The following is a 24,474-nucleotide window of genomic DNA, read 5'->3' on the forward strand; positions in this document are numbered from 1 at the left end:
AATCCCAGGTGCCCAGATGGCCAGCAGTGAACAGCTACATTGAATATTATTTGTTGTGATGTTTCGAAGAACCCACTAAAGCATGAATATAAAAATGGAATAAGCTGTGACCTCCCAGTTAAACCAGGAGCTCTTATGAGTCCATGTACTTGAAGGCTTAATAGATGACAGAATATTTTGCACCTAGTAAAACACAGCACAGAACATGGCTTAAACACATGGTCCTGGAAGGATTCACTGTGCTACTTTCAAACTCAGCCAAATACCCTGGTCACATAGCCAAAAAGGAGCAAGCTGTGTGGCTACAGTTCTTCACTCTCTGCAAAATCAAACTTTTCACCCACTGCCTCCATGAGTTCTGCACGATGGACCAAGCCCTTGTGATTTCACACATCCATGGGAGCAAATGCCCTCCTTACTGGGATTCGAGACACGCAAATAGCCCCCCCACCCCTCAAGCAGTCCACCACACTGCAGCCTGCCTCATTACAGGCACGGCAAATGCATCCGTGTCCCATCTACATTGCACATGCTTCACTGGCGACCCTTCTCACCAGGATCATATTCACCTAAAAAGCCTTCTTGAATGGAACACCAACTTACTTGGAGGCTAAACTCCACACCTGTCAAGACGTCAGTACTGCGTAGACTGAAAATACCTCCATCCCCAGACACCAGTCAGGGAGATAATGGATATTCGCTGACCGATTATTGGAGCCACAGGTGGCTGGAACAACTGCACGGGGTCCCCAGGTAGCTGAGAAGGAAACAGAGAAGGTTATAAGCAACATATTGCCGCCAATGATAACCGGAAAGCCTCTAAAAGTACACCTACACCTCGGTGGCTGGGGATAAATGCCAAAGTGAGGGAAGGTAGAAGCGTTCTTGTACTCAGGAAGAACTTCCCCCACTAAACCGGTGCAGAGTGGTAGTGTGGAAATAGTCCAGCCCCTCAGATGGTTAATTCCTTGACAGCAGAAGCAGGATACTTGATACCAGTTCGTGGTGCAAAGAAATGTCCATAGGCAGTCCAAAGGCAAAATCCAGGCCAAAGGGCAGTTTGTGTAATCCAACAGAAAAGAGCGTTGCAGCAAAGTGGAGTCCAGAAGCAGCCGTTAAAGCAATATCCAAGGTCAGGATCCGGGACGTCAGAAATGCAAAATACAAGGAACGAGAAGGTATCGCTAGGCGCCGAGTAGAAACACAGCTACGAAGTGACAGGGCGAGCGCCAAGCGTCCCTTTAAAGGAGTTGTGGTTACCGATCACGTGATTACAAACATATCATGTGATCGGAAGGCCGTGCTAGTTGCGTGTCCCTAGTTTCCATGGCAATAGCCATCTAGAGCGCGGCCTGATTCGCCAACGAAGCAGCCTTTGCGAGGTGCCAGGAAGCCTCCTTTGATAGAGGGCACCACAGGCCGTAGAACGTTCCCTGCTCCTCTGGTTGACAGTTTATCGTCGTGAGCGGGCCTCCTGAGTCTTGTGACTCTGGGAACTCGTCGTGGGATGGAATGCGTGACACCTCCAAAGGCTCTTGCACCACACGTAGCAAAACTATGTTGAGTCTAATCTAGCCCACAAGGAAAAGACTCGCAAGCAGTACTTCCCCTCCCCTGCCATGCCCTGACCATCTGGAACTTTATCCCTGCCAGTGACTAGAAATGCCACATGTTTTGCAAACTATTAAAAATATGCGACTCCTTCAACAATGCCTGCCAGGGCAAATACAGATCTCTCCCCTTCTCACAACAATAATGCATTACTCTATAAAATGCCAAATCCGATGCTGGCGCCCTTCCATTAGAAAGCACTCCACTGCTCTCCAGCTATGCTATGTTATGTTAAATGATATCTACACCGTGCACTATCCTTACCGGAGTGGTTCCCTGGTGGATCTGAAAAGCGAGAGGGTAGGGTAAGTTAGTAGGGCTGAGTGGAAAAAGCACTAAAAACTGTGATGTGTTTTTGGCAGCTTCAGTTCAGTTTACACCGTTCACCGAGCATAGGTGTGATTTTTCGGTCGGTAGTTGTCATGTGCTGTTGTGGGAGGCTATTTGTGGTTTGTTTAGCTGTTAATGTGAGCCATAGAAATGAATAACAATGAATGGTCAGGCGGTAAAGATTCGTTTTGAAAAATAGACATGAACGCATCATAGGGAAAATTGTTTTTTTAATTCAATACTTATGAAGGGTAGAATCATTTTTCAAAAATCATTGTAGAATGGTGTGGTCGTTTTGCACCAGATCTTCAGTTGTCTGCATTGGACACCTAGGAATTTCTACATAGAGTGGGTTTCCTAAAGTCTCTAATCACATCCGGGATGTGTACCAACCAGCGAGTTTTAGTAGCACGGAAAATAATCTATACTGGTTGTCCTCAAAGGTGGCATTTTCATGGTCTGTCAGTGCTGGAGTTTAGATACTCCAGGGACATTTGAACCCTAGAACTCACATGCTTCCTGGTACTGAAGCTGTCCTTAGTCATTCCATCCAGTAAGGGTTACCAAACCACCCACACGTTCTGCTCATACTCCAGCTCCACTATCCACCTAGACTCGCTGGCAATATCTTCCACGGAGCCGTCACAATCTACACATCCCCATCACAACCTACACATCCGCCTTAATCTCCTACTACAGTCCACCACTTGTATTGATAGTGTGTTTGTCCTATCAAAGCACGTTGGCCATGTTGTCCACCAAGCCCTCCTCTTCCCTTCTTTCACTCTGGTCCGGTCCTTTGAATGACCTGGCACGTTCTAGGCATTAAGATCTCTTGCTCCATGTTTTTAAATCCCTTCCTCGCGAAGCATGGGTTCCACTGAGCTCTCAACCTCAAACAATATAGTCCTCCTCCAAATCTGACATGTGCCTACACTAAAGCGCCTACCACCACTCACCTTCTACCTTCTGTTGGGTCGTGTGCTTCACATTTTAGGTCTGTCTCTGTAATCATTGCTTGCGTTTGTAAACTCTGAAGGGACAGAATTACCAAACCATGTCCAACTATATCTGTAAGTTATGCTACCTAATAATGCACAACACTGTAGTCGTGTTAGATTTTTCTTATTTTATTGGGTGTTGGTTTCAATCGAAACCTTACACAATGTATTACATCACAAAGTTTTACAAATATTACAACAGTAACAAAATAGCAAATAAGAAGAATCCTTGCGCAAAAAACTCCCCTATATGTAATTTGTTATAAAGTATAGCCTAATTATCGGGCATGGAAGTATGAAAGTGATCTATTATTCCTTACAAATAATATGCAAAGTCCACATATAGTAATTAAGACAATTGGATTTTGACACCTCATGTCCTTATATTGTAAAACATCACACATCTTTCTACACAGTCTAAGATTTGCCAAAATCAAGGCTGTCGTCCTTTTAGAATATGTCCCCAGAAATAATCTTCAATTGTGGCACCATTATTTTAGAAACGTGCATAAAACCTCGCTCTCCAAAGCCCAGAGCCAGTGCACTCGGTGGCAAGGTGCCTGATGGTTTCAATGGGTCCCTTGATGTTAGATAGTCCACAGATTCTCTTCTTCCTGGTCCTCCCCTGTCTTGCACCTAGCATCGCCAGCAACTTTAATTGGTTAAACCGTGCCATCACACCTTGCCCGAAAAATTATCTAAATCAGGTTGTGCCTTGGGCACCTTTTCCATAACCTGTGAAGGCTCTCTATCTGCCTGTGAGTGCCATCCTAATCCCGCCTACCTTAATGTGTGATCTGTGTTATAACGTAACATAGATTATAACTCATCCAAAATGGTGACTGCAGAATATTTGTATTGTTTATAATGGATGATATGCATGATTACAGCTCATTTCAATCTATCCGGACTGATCATTTCTGAGTAATTGTTCTGTAATGTTCCCCTTTTCTTCCCCATAATATAGTACTCCCTTGCCTCAAAATGATGTCAGCCTTGAATTTGCAACTGAAGCATCTGGAAAAATGGACAAGGAGCACATTTCAGACTCCATACATTTAAAGGACATAGATGCTAAACCAATTTCACTGATCACCAATGAAGAAAGACATAACATTTCCCCGAGTTGGGAAGGTAGGACTACATCCAGCGCAGAGGATGCTCCTTTGAACCAACAGCTGCAGATGGGGACAGAGGGGGCTACCTCTGTCCAGGATCCTGATACCCCCTGCTCTGCAACACCACCATTTCAATCCAGTTGTGATCAAAATAGGACAAACTGTGAGCCGGCAAGCATAGTCCATGAGGCCACCAGCCAGGATCTCGCTGTGGGAGAGGAGACCACATACCTACCACCTGTAAAATTAAAGTCCATAGAAGATCAGAGGTGTGAGGCACTTGCTCAGGAAATAATTGCCAAAGACCAATCCCTGATTGATATCCTCGACCCCAATCCACTACGAAAGACTGCAGTGGACCTCATGGAGGGCCTGTTCCCTGTAGATATGTCCCTACTGGACAGGTCTGGCAGAAGAAAAAGGGCCCTGGCCAAAGACTGCAACCAACAAGCAAAGGACAGTGAGTAAGTACACAACTCTGTAAGTATTTGGAGCCTATGTTCTAAAGGAATGTCCTTCTAATGGCCACCAGAAGCCTCACTGAATATTTGGCATGTGATGATGATTAAATGGAACTGTTTATATATGACATAATTTTTGTTTAATGCTACAAGACAGAATTGATTGGACCATAACATATGAATGTTCCTCCTTCTTGACAGTAATAAGGGAATGATGGATGATGTCACACAAGTTCTCAATACCTAGTCCGTCATCATCCGACAAGAGGATGTACAGGAATTCTTATAATTGGTGATCGTTGGCGCGTGTGTGGGCAAAGAGAACTGGATTGGTTCGTTTGCTTAAATAGCACCTTGTGATAATTGTTTTGTTCTCACCAAAATCTGTTTCAGGTAAGACAACATTAAGCCCTCTTAAACCACTTCTGCAAGTTATATGGCAGATTTCCTTGTAGGGAAACTTGGCTCAACGTCCTGTCCTTGATTGGGACTTCACCTCTTAATGTGACAGAATCTGCTTTCTGGCTTATGCATCACTATGGATGGGCAACATTTCCACGGTGGAAGCAAAATGTGGATTTTGTCATTTCCACTTCCATATGGCACTTGGTGGAGATAGCAGCCTTCCACCTACCCTACACTGCCATGAACGACAGACAAACCGTTTGGACAATCGGGAGGAAGTATGTTTCATGTGCTCTGATTTGCTTGGTTTAATTATAGCATGCAGAACATTCTTACTTCCTGATTGGTCATTAAGATTGTGCACCAGGCCAATCTCCTTGTACTCTGTTTCTGCTCGGAGAAGGGACATGCCCTGCTCCTGCAAATTCCATACCACGAAAGCAGATGATGGATTGTCCACATGTTCCATCGTCTGCTACTGTGGTGTTGTGGGTGGCATTTTTGCCCATTCCTCTTCTGTCCGCTACTATTGAACTTCTAAATATCCAAAACCATGCTCTAAGCACCGCCATTGGCATGCTCAAAAGGGAACACATCACTGCGGCCAGAAATCAAGCCCACTAGTTACCAGTCTGCGAACGTGTCCTCTTTAAAACACTAGCCTTAACTCATAAATGCATCCAGTGTACAGCCCCGCCCTACCTCTCTGTGAGTTAACATACCCCCTACCTCCAGACCTACAAGAACACCCTAGGCCAACATGCTGCCTGGACCCATAGTCAAGCGTGCCAGAGGAGGGGGTGTAAGCTTCCCATTCATCGCTGCCAGGCATTGGAACTCTCTCGCCCTCAGATCCGAACCTTCACACCTCGTATTTTGCAAAGTGATCAAAACTAGACTGTTCGCCTTAACCTCCAAAGTAATCCAGTAACGTTCCCAGGGCCACCTACCTGAACCTAATCTACACCAGATAGATGTAATTTTCTTTGTAACGATATGCTACACATTATGTAACCCTGTGCAGCCCTATTGCCCGCCATGTAACACATCATGCACAACTAAGCACACATGCTTGCAATTGTAGCTAAGTCCATTTCATGCAACAGCGCCACGATGCCTCTGGTCTGTTTTGTGCGCTTTATCAATGCAAATAAATAAATGTGTGATCTGTCATTAATTAAGTTCAATGCCTGACCATAGTTTGATATTTTGGTGATCTTTCAATTATCTTGTTAGTCAATGCCATCATTAAGATTTGTTCTAGGTCACCGTGAGTTAGAATTTTTTCCTTCTATGTGACACCCAAGAGCTCCTCATGCCAGGTTTTAAAATAGCTCACCAACGGTGGCTGATCTGGATTGGTCCTCCACCCCAAATGCATGTTCCTATGTGGCCAAAGTGTTTTTCGAGCTCTACTAAATAAGTGTTGTTTGGCAATTGTTTTAGTACTGCTTGGACTGTTTTCATTAGTATATAGGCTTTAATATTGCACCAGTACCTTAGCAGTATTGGTGTCAAGGCTTAATACTGCAGCATCGATCCAAACGTTTTTCTTGCTTGGAAGAGACTTAATTTGCATATAGCACTTTGGACATCAGTAATATATAATTAAATATTGTCTTAATACTCTGTGGGGAAGATCCAGTCACAGCACATCCCTCACTGCTGTAACATGTTAGGTGCTATGACCGTCATCTGCCTCACTTTGGGGACCACTAGTGTGGTGACAAAAGGGGCAGAGTACCTCCAATGTTGGCCAGTGATGGACTCATGGTTGCTATGAATAGGATCGCCTGGCTATCCTCACTAGGCTCCTGTCGCAGGACAGGGAACAGTCCCACTGTGCGAACTAGAAAGGTTTGCCCATTTAAGGCATACAGTGGGCTTACCATTGTGATTTGGTCGCTGCTCATTGGAGAATCTCATGTGCTAACCCGCGTGCTCATGGACCTGACCACCTGCAGTGCGGCCCAGATATTTGCACTTGACTCTTCCCCTTTGTTTACATCTGAAGAGGAAAGAAAGGGATGATCTGATGATAAGGAAGGTGTGGAGGGGGGGAAGACCGGTAGATGGGGGAATGGAATGTCTGATTCTAAGACTGCTCCTTTAGGTCTGGTTGCTGGCCTCCCCTTTCGACTGCATTCTGTGATGAGTTTGAACTTTTCAGAGGATATATTTTTAGACTTCTTCCCAGTCCCCCTGCAGGAGATATACCACAGATGGCTGTAAGAACACACCAAATCCTGAAGACAGTTGAAGGGATTTCATTTTTAGTCAGTGGGCTCTCTCAGACCTGTCCCTCTCTATATAACCTAGGGATGGGTGGGCCTCTCTAACCCAGGTGCCCTGCAACCCCAGGCTTGTCACTAGAGACCAGTATCCCCTACTGTCTCACAACTGTCTCCATGACAGTGATGGTCAAAAGGCAAATGCCTCATCTCTCTAACTCCCTCTGCCTCGGCCTTCCGGTCTTTCTCCCTGCCATCCTTCCCTCCTTCATACTTCGCCCACCCTCTCTCCTTTCTTTTCCTGTCACATCCTACTCTCTCCCTCTGATGTAGTTGCTGCCATCTCTGCTTCTTATTTTCGGGTCGGGCAGTTAAAAGCCATCACAAGCAGAAAACTTTCAATATCCCCTTGAGCAGAGTACAGTCCTCTGGGTGATGTATACGCCTCACCAACATTTAGCCCCTCCGTTTGGTAACAATTTGCAGCAGGGAAAGAGAAAAGGTAAAACTGGCGAAGAGCTACATAAAAATCGAGCTATTATAATCAGGTGGGCTTTCGTGTACAGATCGCCTCCTCCGTCCCCCCGCCTGGCACGACCTATGCAGCCACGCTAAATAACTGAGGCCAGACCAGCTTTTATCATTTGTGGCATAACAAGGCTGCAGTTTATTTGAACCATTTCACACTATCACTTCAAACCAAACAACCTATTCAATACTTTTTACAACCCCAAACGATCGGCAGCACCTTTCTGTTTAATATTCTTATTCCTTGGCACCCCCCTTTTCCTCCACTCCTCTCTCTTTTTCCTTATCCATTCATATCCCTGCATACTTAGGTCTCGCTCCCCAAACCTCCCAGAGCCTCCCACTCTGGGTGAAACATTGGCTGTTGGGAGTGCCGTTATGCTTCCTTTTTCCATCAGCCCCAACTAGAAGCTGACTAAAACAGGGGGCGCCCCTCCTCTCTTGACCCTGCCATCCACCACCAGGCTAGGCTAACAGCGGGCCATTTACCCTTAGTCCTTTGTACCCTCCATCAGGTTAGTTTAGGCACTGCTCGATCGCCTGAGTTACTGCCACAGCAAAAAGGGATTTTCACCCCTTTGCCGCCTCCACTCATGCACAATTGGCTGACTATTCACCTCCTTGCCCTCTCTTGGCGTCCTACCAGCTCCGCAAAAGAGGTACCAACCCATGCCCGACAGGTGAACCCTGCCTACTCGTACTACCCAGCCACTCCTAGGTATTTATTTATTTTATTGGTAATTTATTATGCGCCTATACATGTGTCTCAAGGTGCAACAAGGCATGTGGGGGGGGGGGCGGCAATCCTACTAGAGCTTGTATATTCGGATCGTGCAAGTGCTGATTATTTATAACGTGCTTAATCCTGGGATGGGTTTCAAGCACGGATCCGGGATTCAAACCTGTGTTGCTCAGCGTGGTCTTGCTGTCAAGACCCGCACATTGCCACTGACTTATACCCCCTCCCTACCTCAGCCAGATTTGGCCTCTCTCCCCCTGACCCTGGGAATCGTTAGTTTTCTCCATTTTATCCCATTTCATTCCTTCCTTGCCAAACAAAAGGGTGTCAGTCTTACCCAGGGCCCTCGTCCTTTCACTCCTCCTGACCCATTGCCCTTTTTCTGCCTAATCTGTCTTTTCCTCCTAGCAAATGGTCACCTCCTTCCCCTGCCTCTCGACGTCATCCTCCCTAAGGCTGCCCCTCAAGGATATCTTGGACGCTACTCTGTCATAAAGAGTTCAGCAGAGGCCTGCATATCCCAAGCGTGATGAGGGTTGGGGCTGTTTCCCTCACCCTCAGGTTCCACCTCCCTTCTGCTTTGCTTGCTCCCTCTGCTTGGGGACTCGTTGTACCTTACTTCCACACCAGACGGCCGTGTGGTCTCTGCCACATATGCTGCGGGCAGGTCTGAACTTGCACTTGGCTCCCCACGTGCAGTTCCCTTTTTCAAATGTCCACCGGCTGGTGTCCCTTCCTGATCCGCCGCCCCTGGACCAGGCATCGCCCCGCCCTGAAGGGGGCGCCTTCCCCTCTCGCTACTCTAACTCCTCTGCCCTCAATCCGGGTGTTCACTCCTCACTGGCTGCTGCTCCGCCACTGGCATGCTCTTGTGCCCATCGCTAGCTATCATCTTGTGGATGTATCCTGACACATCCTCGTCATCCCAGTTCATCCTGGGAAACATTTGCATCTTAAACCTGAAGCCTTCATTGAATCTGAGCCAAGTGTCTTTCCCCTCCCCCATACTCGTGTGCCTCGTGGATGCGCTGCTCGTATGTGATGAGCACAGCTGCGTTACCGGGGTACTTATCTGCCATGATGCAGGTGTACCTCCTGAAGGCATATAGCCAGGTCGTGATGTGATGTTCCTTTCCTTCCTCACTCTCTTCCTGCTATCCCTCCTGTCATCCTCCTTCTTGGCCTCCTTTACTATGTCCAACCCCTCCTGCTCCAGCTCAAGTAACGTAAACATGGCGAACACCTTACTCCATATTTTCTCTTTGATATACAAGGGTATGTGCCACACTAGGCCTGCTGCCCTTGCTGTCATGTGTGTGCACCCTGGGCCCCTCCTGACCACCACCGCTGAAGCAAGCATGCATACTGACCTATCTGCCCCTTGGTTACCCCTCCTTTTGAGCCCCCATGCTTCCCCTGGTAAGCACAATGGTTGGAAACTGGCTACCTCCTTTGTCCCATGCTCTTGCCTGCTTAGTTCGGGAGCTGCTGACCTCCCCTGTGGCAATTGCCTGGGTGCTCCTGCACCCTCTGCCTGCGTTTCCCATCCAAAATGGCTACATCGCTTCCCTTAGTTAAGCCTCCCTCTAGTGCTATGTTTATGCTCCCTAACCCATAGTTGTCACTACAGGAATTTACATTATCAACCCGCCAGCTCTCATGCAACCCTTTCTGTGCTTTTTCTACATGTATTTTTACCATCTTGGCAATTTTCTCACCAAACGCATCCTGTTCTGCCGCTGCTGTTAAGGCCCTTAACGGCGCCTTAGCTCTGGTATTCGCCTGCAGCCTCTGTTTCGGTGAGTCCCTCTCACCATTAGCTTCTGCCGTCTTAACTAATGCCTTCCTGGCTGTTTGGGGTCTCTTGGCTGCTTGTGGGCCGGTCTCCTCTTCTCCATGCTTTTACTTTTTAGGGCCGCCTCCATCCTGCCTGGTTCTTCAAGTGCCTCGATGTTTTTCTCCTCTTGCTCCGGCCACCCACTCTCTGGGGGCAAGTCTGGGGCATAGTCTTCCCCCAACTGCATCGTCCAGTACTAACACTTCCTTCTGCTCTTTCTCCTCCTTTGCTGTTGCTTGCGCTACGAGCCAATCCACACCCTTGTGGCTGCTCTGATCTTCCTCACTAGGTCTGCTATCTTCTCGGTATTGTCCATATTCCCTTCTTCCTTTATTTCCAGGTACCCCAGCCAATGCCTCTGACGATCCTTGGGCCAGGTTGCCCTACTTCCTCCTCAGTCTTTTGCCCCTTCTGCTGGGCCCCTCCAGCACTTCAATTTTCTGTCCTCCCTGTTTTTGCCAAGCCCAGTAAATCCAGATATTTTATCTATTTATTTTTAGGTACTGTGACAAGAAAGGTGAGTAACAGTGAAGATGATGCACTCGAGTTTTTCTGTTTGCTACCTCGCTGCCCCAACACACAGCGGTTTCCTTTTGCTTGTTTCTAATTAAATTAGCCTGCCCGCTGCAGCACTGTTAGCAGCACACCCCCGCTTCCATCACTTCACTTTCCTTTAAGGTACTGAGATGAGGAAGCTGCCTCCTCAGTATGCCTGCCAAACAGTTACAATATTTCCCCCACCAAAATAGCCGCCACCGAGCCCCGACGTGGTATGGTCCTTTCGTTATTTCGCTTCCCCTCAATGCAGTCATGATGCCTTGTGCCAACTCTTCCAAGATGGCTGCCATACTTTGCCCACGTTGCTTAGGCCTTTCCTCTTACTCTTCTACGGGGTCGTGCGCTCAAGCGCATCAGGTTTCAGTTTGCTGCTTTGGAGCACGGGCACTCAACGGTGCTGAAAATTTCTTATAGGGCCAGTTCGCCTGCTCTGGGTTGTCTTGTTGGGCCAAAGTGGAGTTGACCGATGCCTCTGCGTGGCATCCTCTTTGTCCCACCAGAGACACCGGGAAGCTCCTTTCTTCCAATGGAGATGCTCCCAACACTGCAGCACGAAGCCGATCCTTGCCCTGGACAAGACGGTGCACATCCAATGGGCTGCCCGACCCGCCTCGAAGCTCCTGGCTGCAGCAACCTGCTTCTTTGGGTGCTAGCCGGATACACCCACAGCGTCCTTTGTGCCGATGGGAGGTTATCATTCGGAGAGAGTAGGTTCACAAACAGCCACACACTGCAAGATAGCAATGCTGGCGACAACGCTGAACCTGCTGCAGGCAGAGCAGACGTGCAAAGAGACCGCTCCCCCTGTGCAGGGACTAGATATAGGGGCCATACTATGGCCCCACTTCCTTTGCCTGCTTTCAGCTCCTTATTGAGGCAGTAGGCGGGGTGAGGATCTCGGCCCCTCCGCCTTGTTATGCCTTGGCGCTTTGAGTCCCTTTGGGACCACGCCATGTGCTTCGAATATTTGCAATTAAAGGCTGGCTGAGCAAAGGGAATTTTTTTCCTGTGATACAGTATTTTGTGACACCACAATATATTTGGAATACGCTGGAAGGCTTCCAGTTTCCTTCATTTTGAACTCGCCCACAATCCTGAACTATATGCATTTGGAATGAGGAACGTGTGAGGCACTATTGCCGAGTGTGTGTTTACTTTCTTTCCCCAGTGTTTGCGGATGATTCCAAGCTTTTAATCCATCACTTTTCTGTACTTTCTTTCCCTTTCATCTGGCCTTTCATGTCGAGCAACCCCCTAAGCCCCCCACAGATATAATGTTTTTAAAGATAATATTTTCTGAGGCGTTTTGCCCGTTTCCATGACTTTTCGTTCTCAGAATCTTTACATTGATTAGGGCAATATTTCATTGGGCTATCTAATGAGGTTGAAGGCCTTTCACGTTCACTGAGGCAACCGTTTTCTGACAGGGCCGTAAAAGGCTGCTGGGACTAGGGCGGAAGTCGCGTGTCAGGCTCTTTCAAGCACCACCACATTCTCCCCCCCCCCAACAGGGCTGGGAATGGTTTAGGATTGTCTGTTTCTACAGACTATATGATCCAGTCCCATGTCTGTTTACCACGTGTGCTTCCGTGATGATCAATACTGCCTTCGGAAAACATCTGCATACATTTAGAAGGCAGCCAAAGTGGGGGGTCGGTGGGGGCGTACTTTAGTAGAGGGGGGAAGAATTGGTCCAGGCTTGCTTCTGCTCTTCGAGGGGATGGGGGTGAGCTGGGGGAGGGGGCATTCTTGCTGCTCAAGGGAGCACATGGGAATGCAGTGGGGATGATGAGTAATAAAACAGTCTAGAAAAATCGGAGCCCAACTACGAGATTTAAACTACACCAACGGCAGCGCTTCCTGGACGTTCTACCATTTTAATATCCTCTAAATCAAGTACAGGTGGTAGGAGTAGTTCCGTTTTCTTTTTTTTTTTTTTTTTCTACAAATGCTATCTCCCAACCTTTTCATGATGAATGCTTCGCAGTGGCGGATGGTACATTTTCCAAATAACAGCGGACATGTTTCGATCGAATTGGCACGGTCGAACCTGGACAAGCTCGGGAGTGTTAGGGTAGGATTCTGCCAGAAAAACAAATGTTTAAACGGCGTGCCCAAGAGGATTGTTTTTCAGCACACATTTCTGAAAATTTGGGTAGATCTTACCATCGCCTCCCAATGGGAACACAAGAAATAATCCAATAGCATCCGTGCCCACTGCCCCTTAACATGCTGCCTGAAGACTAGGAGAGCATTGCCCCCATCCAAGTTGGATAGGACCAGTGCTTTAATGGTGGATCTAAAGCTGTCCGGATGGAGGAAGGGCTTTATTTTCTGCAGGAGGAGGGAGAGCTGATCCCAAACTGTTTTCTTAGATGTGTGTGTCTTGAAGGTGAGGTATTTGTCGATGTGGTACCTGATGGACTTGGTGCAGAAGGTGAGCTCAGGTGTGTAGCCCTCAGGGTTCATGGTTGATGGGCACTTCTGGGTGTTCGGTGTTGGCAAGGAGTAGGAATTCGGTGTTGGAGGGGTTGAGCTTCAAGTATGCACTGGACCAGTGACAAACCGGTTACGAGCATGTTGATGTTCTTGGAGTTGATCTTGAGGTATAGCTGTGTGCTGTTGTCGGTATATTGGTGGATGTGGATGTTGTGTGTTGCTAGGAGGGCTCCCAGCGGCTCCATGTATAGATTTAAGATAACTGGGAAGAGGATGGAATCCTGCGGGACCCAACAGGTGATGCATAGCATTGGCGATCTAGAGCAGTCCATCTGAGCAAACTGCTGGCAGCACGGTGAGGTAGGACTTGAACAAGCGTAGGACAAGGTCGCTGATCCTCATGCACCGCTGTAAGGTGTCTGTGAGCTCCTGGTAGTCTACTGTCTCTAAATTGGCTGAGAGGTCGACTAGAACCATGAGGCAGGGGTGGCCATAATCAAGGATGTTTAAGGCATAGTCGACCACCTCATGATTGCCACCTCTGTGCTGCATCTGGGTCTGAGCCCAGATTGGCAGGTTTGGAGGGGATTGTTGGTGGCGATGTTTTGCTGCAGTTGCGCGACTACCACTCTAGATGATCATACCTAGGAAGGGAAGATGGGCAATGGGTGATAATTACCTAGGTTATCAGGTTCGAGAGTGGTTTTCTTTAGTAGAGGGAGGATTTGTCCTGTCTTTAGGGTCGATGGGAAGGTGCCTTGAGTTAGGGAGCTGTTGATGGTCTCCAGGTAGAGAAGGAGAGCTTCTGCGGGGAGGGTCTTCAGGATGGATGCTGGGAGGATGTTGTCTGCGTATGATGTGGTTTTGAGGGCGGCCAGGGTTTCTACCAGGTCCTCTGTAGACAGTGTCTTGAATGTTGTCCAGTGTGTGGAGATTTTGCGGGGAGGGATGTGAGTTGGGTCTGTTTAGGCAGAGCTGGTGTCTATATGCTGGCAATCTTGCTGATTTTGTCGATGAAGGTGTTGATGGAGGTGGAGTTTTTGATTGTTTGTTGTATGGCACGGTCAGGTAGCGGGTTGACGCAGTGCTGGACTACTTTGAAGAGGGCTCTGCATTTGTTGTTGGCTTGTGCTATGGTGTTCTGATAGTAGGAGGGCCATGTCTGTGTTGATTAGTTTCCAGCGGGTTGCTCTGAATTCCTTGAGGAGCGCCAGGTTGATTGCGGTCCTAGAGTGGCGGCAGGCTTTCTCTGGTCTCCTAATGACTCTTTTGCTGAGGTTCAGTTCTTGCATGTAGTAGGGTTCTGATGGTTTCGGTTCTGAGGCGCGGATCAGTCGATGGATGCTGATTGGTGTCGAGTGCTTCCAGTAGAGAGTTGGTTAGGTTGGGGGTATTTCGTCCATGTGAGGTGGAGGTTGCCAAGGCCCTCCGTGAGGGTTTCCACTGGGAAGTTATTGATGGACCTGAAGGTTTGTCTGATGGGTTTCTGCTGGGACTGCTTGACTGGGGTGGTGTGCTGGATGTTGAAAGACATGGCCGGGTTGTCAGACCAGTCAAGCGGGAGAGGAGAGCTGTAGTGGAGGGAAGGCAGTGCAGTGATGATTGGGTTGAGGATGTTACCTTTCTCTTGGGTTGGATCTTTTGTGCTCTGTGTGAGGCTGGGGGTGTTGCGAAGGCAGAGGAGAGCTTCCTTCATCGGTTTGGTGGCCTTGTTGCCTGGGAGGAAGCCGCCTAAGAAGATGTTGGTGTGCGTGAGGGGACATGGTGGTGACCAGGTCAGTGAAGTCTCTGATGAAGGCAGTGTGTGGTTTGGTGGTTTGGGTGGTCTGTAGATGAGATGGAAGGTGATACTGTCGGGAAGTGGCAGGTGAGGACTTTGAAGGAGCCAATGATATCAATGTCAAGTCTGGTGCATGAGGTCTGGCCATGAGGTCTTTCAGTTGACTGGGAGGCCTGCACCTGTCTTGTTCAGTGGTCTCTGTGTTGGATGCTTTTGCCATCAGGGGCAAGGACGTCTAGGATGTGTGTGTCAGCCAGGTCTCAGTGATGATCATAGTGCCAAGGTCATGTGTTCTGATGTATGGGTGACAGCTGAGTGGATGTTGGCGAGCATCAATTTCCGTCTTGTGAACTGCTGATGTGGGTGAGGTTGTTGTATTGTGGAGTCCATGCATTTGTGGAGTGGTGATGTCGTTGCCTGGTAATAGTGGACATGGCCTGTGGGGACGGAGGGAAAAAACGCATGTCAGCACATGCTTACCTGTTGCCTGAGCAGGGGTTGAGGCCCTGGGCCCCCCTGGTACACACAGCTATAAACAGGAATTACCCTTTTCTACGTCTGCCCTTCAGATGGACGCTGTGGCGAGAGATGCCCTTGATCTAAGAGTTAAGAGCAGAAAGAAAGCAGCGGGTCGAAGGTTGGTGGAATTAGGTCACGCAACCTAGATCCACTTGCACCTGTTCACCAACTGCAAAGGAAAAGGGGCTAGAGGGAGGCTTAACTAAGGAAAAAGAGCAGCAAAAACAGGAAGGCACCAACAGTTTAGCAGTGATTGACAGGCTTTGGCTTCTTAGGTAGATATTGTCCCTTCTCAGGCTTTGTGACTCGGGTATCCAGTCTTTATATCGGAAATGTATATAGAGAAACACACATATAGCGAGGATTTTATAACGAAAACCTGTATATCAAATGTATTTTTGTGTGGGGTAAAGGGTTAATCTTTTTTGGGAAATGTTTGCGGTGGGTTTTTAAGGGTGGGAAACGGGTAAAAAAATTAATTTGGTATACAGGCTTTCGTTATAAAATACTTGATATGTGTGTTGAGCTATAACATTTTCAATATAAAGGCATGTAACCCGTGACTCGCTGTCAAAGATTGCCCTGATTCGCAATAATATCTTTTGAGTTGCAGTGACCCTATTATAGTCACACAGACCTATGTTGGCTCACTCTTGATCTTCTTTTCCCTCTTTTACTCTGGATGGCATCATAGTAGCCATTACAAGACTTTGATCGGCATTGCCTATGGTCCCTATTCCTCTAGACATTCTGAAAGAAATTGCACCCAGCATAGCCGTTTGGATGGCACAGGCAATCAACTTCTCTTCGGCCTCTGGTACCATCTCTATCGAATTGAAGCAGGCGCTTGTCTTTCCCGTTTTAAAGAAACGCTCCCTTGACCCTGCGGTTCTGGCTAATTTTCATCTTATCTCTCTCTCTCCTACCTGTTCTTATGAAACTTCTTGAGTTTCTGATTTCTCCTCTGCTAAACTAATTTCTTGAGAGTTCTCACTTCTTTGACCCTGTTCAGTCAGGTTTCCAACTGGGCCGTGGCCCGTAGAGTGTCTTCGTCTGTCATAGACAATCTTGTAAGACTCTGCGATCATGGAGGAATGGGTGCTCTCGTCCTTCTCGACTTATCACCGGCATTCAATGCGTCCGATCAAGCCCAGCTGCTGGATCGCCTGACCCTGGCGTAGTTTTCCTCCTTCCTGAATGACCGGTTGAACTCTCTTCCCCCATCCCTTTTCATTCTTCTCCTACATCACTTTCCTGTGGGGTGCCCCAGGGCTCTACGTTGTCCCCCACTTTATTCAATGGGGACAATTCAATTCAGCCATTAATTGGGGTTGTCCACTCCCGTGGCTTCTGTTGCTACTTCTACGCTGATGATATGCAGAGCCTTGTATGGCTTGAACTTGCTGGTTCAGACACCTCGTCTCATCTGAGGGGTTGCCTGGAGTCGGGGGCGCTTTGGATGAGCGACAGTTGGCTCAAATTGAATGGAGTCCTGGTAGTGTCCCACGAGCTGCATCCTGTGTGGACTTCCTCTTTTTGGCCTTCTGATTTGTAATGTGCCCATCCTTTTGGAACCAAGCAGTAGACTGAATCTAGGCGCGGATGTTGAATCTTTTGCTCACATTAGGACACAGTCACAAAACCCATTAATCACTGCAAGTATGTTTTGAATTTATTTTCAAAAGGGAACACTACATTACATATTCCACAGTTGTGCTGTAAGTGCATTCCAGAGTTGGGGGGGCCCCCTGATGGAGAAGCCTCGGTCTCCCGGGAGAGGCATTTAGATGAGGGCACAGCCAAAAGATTTTTCACAGAGGAATGCGACCTACATGCTGGCTGATCGATCTTTTTAATCTGGTACTTTGGTGCGGTTCCTTGCATGCACCTGAAAATCTGGCATAGTAGCCGGAATTCAATTCTTTGCCGGACTGGCAACCAGTGCAGTTGTTTTGGAAGATTGTACACCAATCAAACAGCAGCATTCTGAGCTACCTCGAGTCATTGCAGTTGACACTCTGGGGCTCCAAGTAGCAATGTGTCACAGTAATCCAATCTTGAGTTTACCATAGTACCTGCAATCGTTGCACGATCTGATTCGGACACCAGAGGTAAAATAGGTTTCAGGAGTCTAATTTGAAAATGGGACCCCTTCCTAATGCTGGTGGCCAAGGACCTGGTTATACACATCTCTGCTTCTCCTTCTATGGAGGACCAGGTAAGGGCCATTTATCATATGGGTCACTTTCAACTTGGAGTGCTTCTTTGTGTTCTGCCTTTTCTGTCTCATATTCTGCCTCGTCCTCTTCATGCCCCTGTGGTGGCATCTCTTGTTCGGAGTCGTATTGACTATTGCAACTCATAGCTATTAGCTAAGCCTACATATCTTACCAATGCCTTCAATATCTGGCATCCTGATTTGCAACTGGGTCTCCTTATGGTTTACATATTTCTCCAGTGCTAAGTTCACTGCATTGGTTCCCAGTCTCTAAACACATCACATTCAAATCACTATGTCTGGGCCATCGTGCCTTTTATAGCCAGTGGGTTGAATACTTGTAGTCTAAATTTCACCCTCTATGTTCCCGGATGCTCACTTTGATCTCCGGATACCTGCCTTGTTCCTGTACCCCGTTTTAGGATTTCTAGGACTGGAGGCCAGGCTTTTTCTATTGCTGCAGCCAAACTTTGGGACACCTTTAACCTTTTTCATTGAAGATGATGGAGAATCAGTTCCGGTTTAGGCATGCTCTCAAATCCTTTTTACTCTAGGCTCAGCTGCTTTTGTGGTTCTATCTGTTTGGGGTTTGCACCTAGCACCAAGATGCCCCTGGCATATGTGCTCTTTATAAGTTGCCCAGAGATAAGATGAGATAAGAAGGTGGGTATGGCTTAGGCCATGTGACCTCGATCCACTTGCACCTGATCATCAACTGCAGGAAATATATTCCTTTTTATATTACTTACGTTCTGGGGCTTAAAATGTGTGCTTTGAAGCACTCGCTTTGCAAGCTGCGTTTGCTGGAGACCTGGTCTGGCAGGCGGGTCTTTTCAGAGGGCAGGGTGTTTCAGCTCCCTGCTGGCTGTCTCATAGTAATCGGTGGCTATTAATCCCCGGCTGTATGTGTCTCCATATATTTTATGCACCCCACGGGTGCCTCAGACTGTTGTCTGCTCTAAGTAAAGGGGTGGGGAACCATCATGTTGAAATGGCCCCACACATATTCAGCCATGTCTAGGTGCAGTGCAGCTGAACCCATGCTTGCCCGCATCCATATTTCCTTAACCACATGACCATGGTGGTCTCCACTCTTTTGGTCTTTCATGGGAGACCAGCCCTGCCCACGAGGGCGCTCGTCCAGGTCTCCTTTTGCCGTGCTATTCCCCTGCTTGTGAACAGGTTGTGGGCGAGGCCAACATTCTGACCCACCAACAAGCATGTGACAAGTAGGGAGTAGGAGTGGGGGTGAAGAGTATTCAAGAGTATGTGATGAATGACATTTGTGATGTCATCTTTGATGTCCTGGGTGTTAGTGTTAGCAGTGCATGGTGGTGCTGCGAGTTATGGTTGCTTAGCTTACACAACTGGCAAATTTCTGTGTGTTTTCGGTTTTAATTGTTAACATAACGTCCCTTTAACAAAGTTTTGTCATTGAACTTCATAGGGTTTTATTATTGCAACTTAACCATAACATCCCCATGACTAGTTTTTTTTTTCACTGAATTTCATGGGTTTTTACCAGTGCAACCTAATTTGCTACAACTTCCTAATATCAAACTTACCCCCAATACAGCAGCATTTTCAGCTGATTATGAAAGTATGAACTTAAAACTGTGCCGTTTCCCACCTGCTAGCAACATTTGTAATGCTTTTGTGAACTTTCTGCAACTCTTTGTGCTATTTCTTTATTATCCCAATGTTCGCAAACATCTGACATCATTGCAGACTTTCTGGACAGTGTCACGTCACTATGTGCGAGTGCAGCGTGATGACGTGTACACAAATGGGTCCACGCTTCAAAAATGGGTTTGTGCTTCGATAACAGTTAAAAACTGCATTTTCAGGTGATCTAGGCAGTTTGAAGCTGAAAATGAACCCTACACAGCTCCTAAATCTATTCTTACTGATTATCCATCTGCAATCCACGACAGAGCACATGTTTGGAACAATATTAGCACAACTGCTATTTATCTTCAAAAAGGGAATCTGCCATGGCCATCCCTCTTAACCAGGAGCCACCACCAACTGGGTGGCCTAGACAACGGAAAAAGCGCAATGATGCAGAAAATAAAAAATGAAGGAGAAGAAATTAGAGGGAAATTTAAGGAAACTGTGTGTCATTAACATAACACTGGAAATGAGAAAAGGAAAAGGCCATCCAGTGAGCCAGAGGGACAAAATAGATATTGAAGAGCCACAATCATAGGATAGAATCCTGGGGTATGCTGCAAGTAGAGTCATACGGTACAGTAGAAACAACCCACTTGCGGTTAGTGAAGAAAAGGGTCAGCCAGTCCAGTGTCCGGTCCATGATGCTAAACGTATCATGTAACCGTTTAATGAGAATACAATGGTTGATGGTGTGAAAGGTGGAGGAGACATCAAAGAGCACTATCCTCAATTGTCCTACCATTATAAATACCATACACACTTCAATGATATCATTCCACCATATTACAAATACAATATACACATATTACTATACTTTATGTGGCCGTGGCCATGCCCCCAATAATCTGGCCACAACAACCACAATAGAATTAAACCAAATAACAAGTACATACAATACACCTTCAAATAACAAGACTCGCCCTGAACCCCCGGCAATCCCTATGATGTCTGCGGAAACAAAAAGTGACTGTGGACTCGGTGGCACCTGCACACCATTTTTTCACCTATAAAAACAGCTCCATGTCCACTTTATTGTACTCCCACCCCCCCCCCCACACCCTTTTTTGGCCACCAAATAACCCCAAATGTGTTTTCCAGACTTTTTCCTCACAGTCGTATCTGCGGTTAGCTGTAATGCCAGCGGACTCGGCGGCACCTGCAAACCCACTTTTTCACCTAACAAATTAGCTCCATGTCAACTTTATTGCGCTCCCCCGCCCTTTCCAGGCTCTCTTTCGGCCAATAAATTGCCCCAAATGTATTTTCCAGGCTTTTGTCTCACTCCGCTATCCGCGGACAATGTCGGCTGAACGCGGATCCAACATGGCAACTGTTGAAAAAAAATGACGCACCTCATGTTTTTTCACCATCCAATCAGGGGTGACCCTGCACCAGGAAGTGAATTTGCAGACTGGACCCAGATATCACATTTTTTTTTTTACCTACTTTTTGGCAATTTTTTAAAAAAACCTACTGGACCGGATTTACACCAAATTTACAAAAGCACGCTCTTGGGACCAAGCTGCCGCTCCTAACGCAAAACTGGTGAAAATCCATCCAGTGATTTGAACTGTAGGCACAAGAAAAACATTTATTTCCATTGCGCCTATGAGGAATTCCACACATTTTGGGAGCCACTATAACTTTGCCCCCTGGATAAACTACACCAAACTTCACTGAATCGTTCTGAGGGGGGCACATACATTTTATTTGCAAAGTTTGGCGAGGATTCGTCGAACAGCGCCAAAGTTATAAGCCGCCCAAAAAGAGCTCTTTGTATGAGTTGAGCAACATAACCATAACTAAAGGGCCGCTACCGCAGGCCCTGTTATATATCTGTCAACCATTAAATTAAGATGACAATTCAATATGACAAAATGCCACTTCATGCCTACTTCAGAGCTTATGGGCATGTGTATCCTACTTGCATTTTTTTGTTAGTGTTTCCATTATTGTTGAAATTATGTCCTTTTGAATCCATTGCAATTTTAGGATGAGGTTAACTTGACAATGTTATTGTGTTTTGCATTTACTTCGGTATTAGTAGTGTCGGCATCACACATGTAGTTGGTTTAAAACTGAGCATTTAACCTACACGAACAGTATCGTGATATATCTCGTATCGCCATTGAGTCCAAAAATATTGGGATATGATTTTGGTCCATATCGTACCGCCCTACCCCCCCATACACAGATACACACCCACACACAATTGTTAGACACATTCACACAAGCTCTCACAGCAGACACACAGACTACTCCTCGCATACACACTTGCTTGCATACATAGTTTTTGACATTTGCCTGGTCACACCAATTTAGCTCTCCATGACACGATGAACGGTTGCCCCTAAACGCTTCTACGTAGCTGCGTCATCTTCTGTCAGTCCGCTTACTCCTTCACTCTTAGCACACAGTTAAGGCGGCGGCTACCCTTCCTACTTTACAATTTTGCACTATGGTATGTGCACAGAGACCTTCGGGCTCCACATTGATAGTGACATCATTAATTTAAGCAGGGGATATGCCTCTGCTCAGCAGCCCAGTCCTCCACCAGGAACGTGCCCACCCAGCCCAACTTTGCTCACAGTGGACGGGTGATCGATGCAAGTTTAGAATTTCAATCTAAATGTCCATCTTTTACTTAAAAGAAAGCAGCTGGTGCCCTTGCACCACAATAGACGAGTTGCCACTCAATGCACTTCATTAGGAGCTGACAATTGCTCTGTTCTCTGCAGTGAGACAAGTCTTTGGGCTTGAAAAGAATCCATGCTGGAAATTGACAAAGGTACCCCCACTTCATGTGGGGATGGTGGTTGGGGGGAGAGCCGTGCTGTGGGTGGGTCTGAGGGGTAGAGCTCCGGGCTGTGTTGAAGAGCACCCGATCACCTCAATAAACCAAACCAATAAACTCAATAAACCAAATCAAGTGTAGCGGGTGGGGAAGCCCATGCAAGAGGGACGGAGTCTTGGCAATTTTGTGTACATAAGAATGACAACAGAGTTTTTTAAAATATTTTAAATATGTCTGTGATAGTGATTCAATCATTAACCCCGCCTGAGCAAGTACTGCAAACCGGGATCTCTGCTCATTTGATTTGTCCCAACACTAAAATGTTTGTAAACCACACGCCATCCATGCTCATTTTGACATGAATGTAAGACTTGAGCAGAATTTGTCTCATTTCCCTAAAGGCTTTACAGAGCTTGTAATTCAATCGGTCTCCTGTAGCGAAATGTTTGAAGACTAGCTGCGCTCTGCCCTGGCTAGCCCCATTCCACTTAAAGCCCTTTAATATACCTGATGTCCTGCCAGCTGCACTCCCCTTCCATACCGCCCCATTAAACCCCTGCGTGCACTGCTCACTGGCACTGATGAGCCACAAGTCTGACAGTTAATGACCAAAGCAAGCAAACGAACAAATAGCAGTGCCCTTGAATGTGATAATCTGGATCCCATGATGTATAGCAAGCATTTAATACTCCCTTTTTATATACCCAACAATATATATTTACTTCCAATGAGGTTGTGTTTGCAGACACTGGACTGCGGGTATAAAGCGTATAAATGTGGATATGTACAAACACATGTTGATGTATTAGTACTGAGGTTTGGTACAACGTCAAAATGGAATCATCAGTACTGATTCTGCCAATCAAAATGCACCTGCAATGATGCTCAACCATCATGACGCAATTCTCGTTTCTCATTAACTACAGGGAAAGGCAAGAAGGTCTAACAGAAACCTCTCCTAAGCCTGCAAAACCTCTAATGAATTCCCAGATCCAGAGCCCTATTGGGGAGCCATGGAAGGAAGCCGATGACATCACAGTAAAGAAAGTAAGTGACGAGCAGGAACATGCAGATGTGCAGAATCCCACCAGGAGGTTTTCCTTGTACATTTGCACATGCTCCTTATTCATGTTAGTGGAATAGCCACATGCAGTAATGATCCAAACAGAATCACTAGTACTCCCAGATGGCCCAACCGGTTCTATGTGATTTGATCAATGAGAATTCAAGCAAATTCGATTTCAACTAATTGTTTGTGTGTGATCCATTTATTTGCAAATGTATGTGGGGGAGACCCCCGCAGCCCTCCTCCCTTTGACCCCCCCACCTTAATTACCCTTACCTCCCCCGCTGCATATATATGCAGTGAAATTCTATAAAAGAAATGTATTGAATTCGACAAATTCTCCTGCACATTAAACCACCTATCCCGGCCAACCGATAGCTACAAAAGGTACATTGCTATTTTTGGTCTGGTTCGAAGGAGTAGCCCCTTTCTGCACCCCCGTTCAGATACTCCAAGGTAAAGCTGGAAGAATGTGACTCGCAAGAAGGGCACCAAGTCACATGACTGAAAGGCAATGCTCAACAAAACTACATTGCACGTACGGAACAGTCCCCTTCCTGCATGTGCATTCCCACACATAGTGAGGAGGTTACGGTCTTCTGACTGTGCTTACTATGCATGTGACACACACATGAGCGTTTCCTGCCTTGGTGTAGTAAGCATATGATACACAGCAAGCTCAAGAAGCAGCATACCAAAAGACCCATTGGCTTTAGTAACACCTGGCATTGAGCCCCTATGCAGACTCTGGAAGGAAGAATTGTTTCACAAGATTCAGATCTGAAGTAAATGGATATGTCATTAAAATGTATACCATGCACCACTGATATTTTCATAATCTCCAGGCATTACGGCAGCTCTGAAAGAGTGTGGGTGGTGTTTGTTTAGTCACGATGTCAGGGAAATACAAGACTGTTGTGATTGTGTTAATGTGTGCACATGGAAGTCCCCTGGGCTCTGTGTGGGTGTGAATTCTTAGGTGTTTTGTTGTTATTTTAGAGCATCAGTGTGTTTGTGCACAGAAAGGAGGCCCTGTGTGTCTGTAGTGCCAGGATGCATTGGCCAGGGACTGTGATATGTAAGTTGGCTGTTGCACGGTGTAGTGTCTGTTTGCAATCTGGTGAGTAGGATATTAAGAAGCTGTGCACGAGTGGCTTTTTTGCAT

At 46.8% G+C, this 24,474-nt stretch overlaps 1 protein-coding gene across 4 annotated transcripts in view; it reads left to right on the top strand.

Moving 5' to 3' along the window:
- The window catches only part of SHROOM1 (shroom family member 1), a 439,332-nt gene that overhangs the window by 380,739 nt on the left and 34,119 nt on the right, over positions 1–24,474 (top strand). For all 4 annotated transcript variants that reach the window (XM_069652491.1, XM_069652493.1, XM_069652492.1 and 1 more), the window contains exons 5-6: positions 3,910–4,524; positions 23,170–23,290. In XM_069652491.1, coding sequence (XP_069508592.1) covers positions 3,910–4,524; positions 23,170–23,290 — 736 coding nt within the window. The remainder of the gene's footprint in view (positions 1–3,909; positions 4,525–23,169; positions 23,291–24,474) is intronic.

Source organism: Ambystoma mexicanum, chromosome 3p (genome assembly GCF_040938575.1).
Source record: "Ambystoma mexicanum isolate Mex_15411 chromosome 3p, UKY_AmexF1_1, whole genome shotgun sequence".
In the NCBI taxonomy this organism is placed as follows: Eukaryota; Metazoa; Chordata; class Amphibia; order Caudata; family Ambystomatidae; genus Ambystoma; species Ambystoma mexicanum.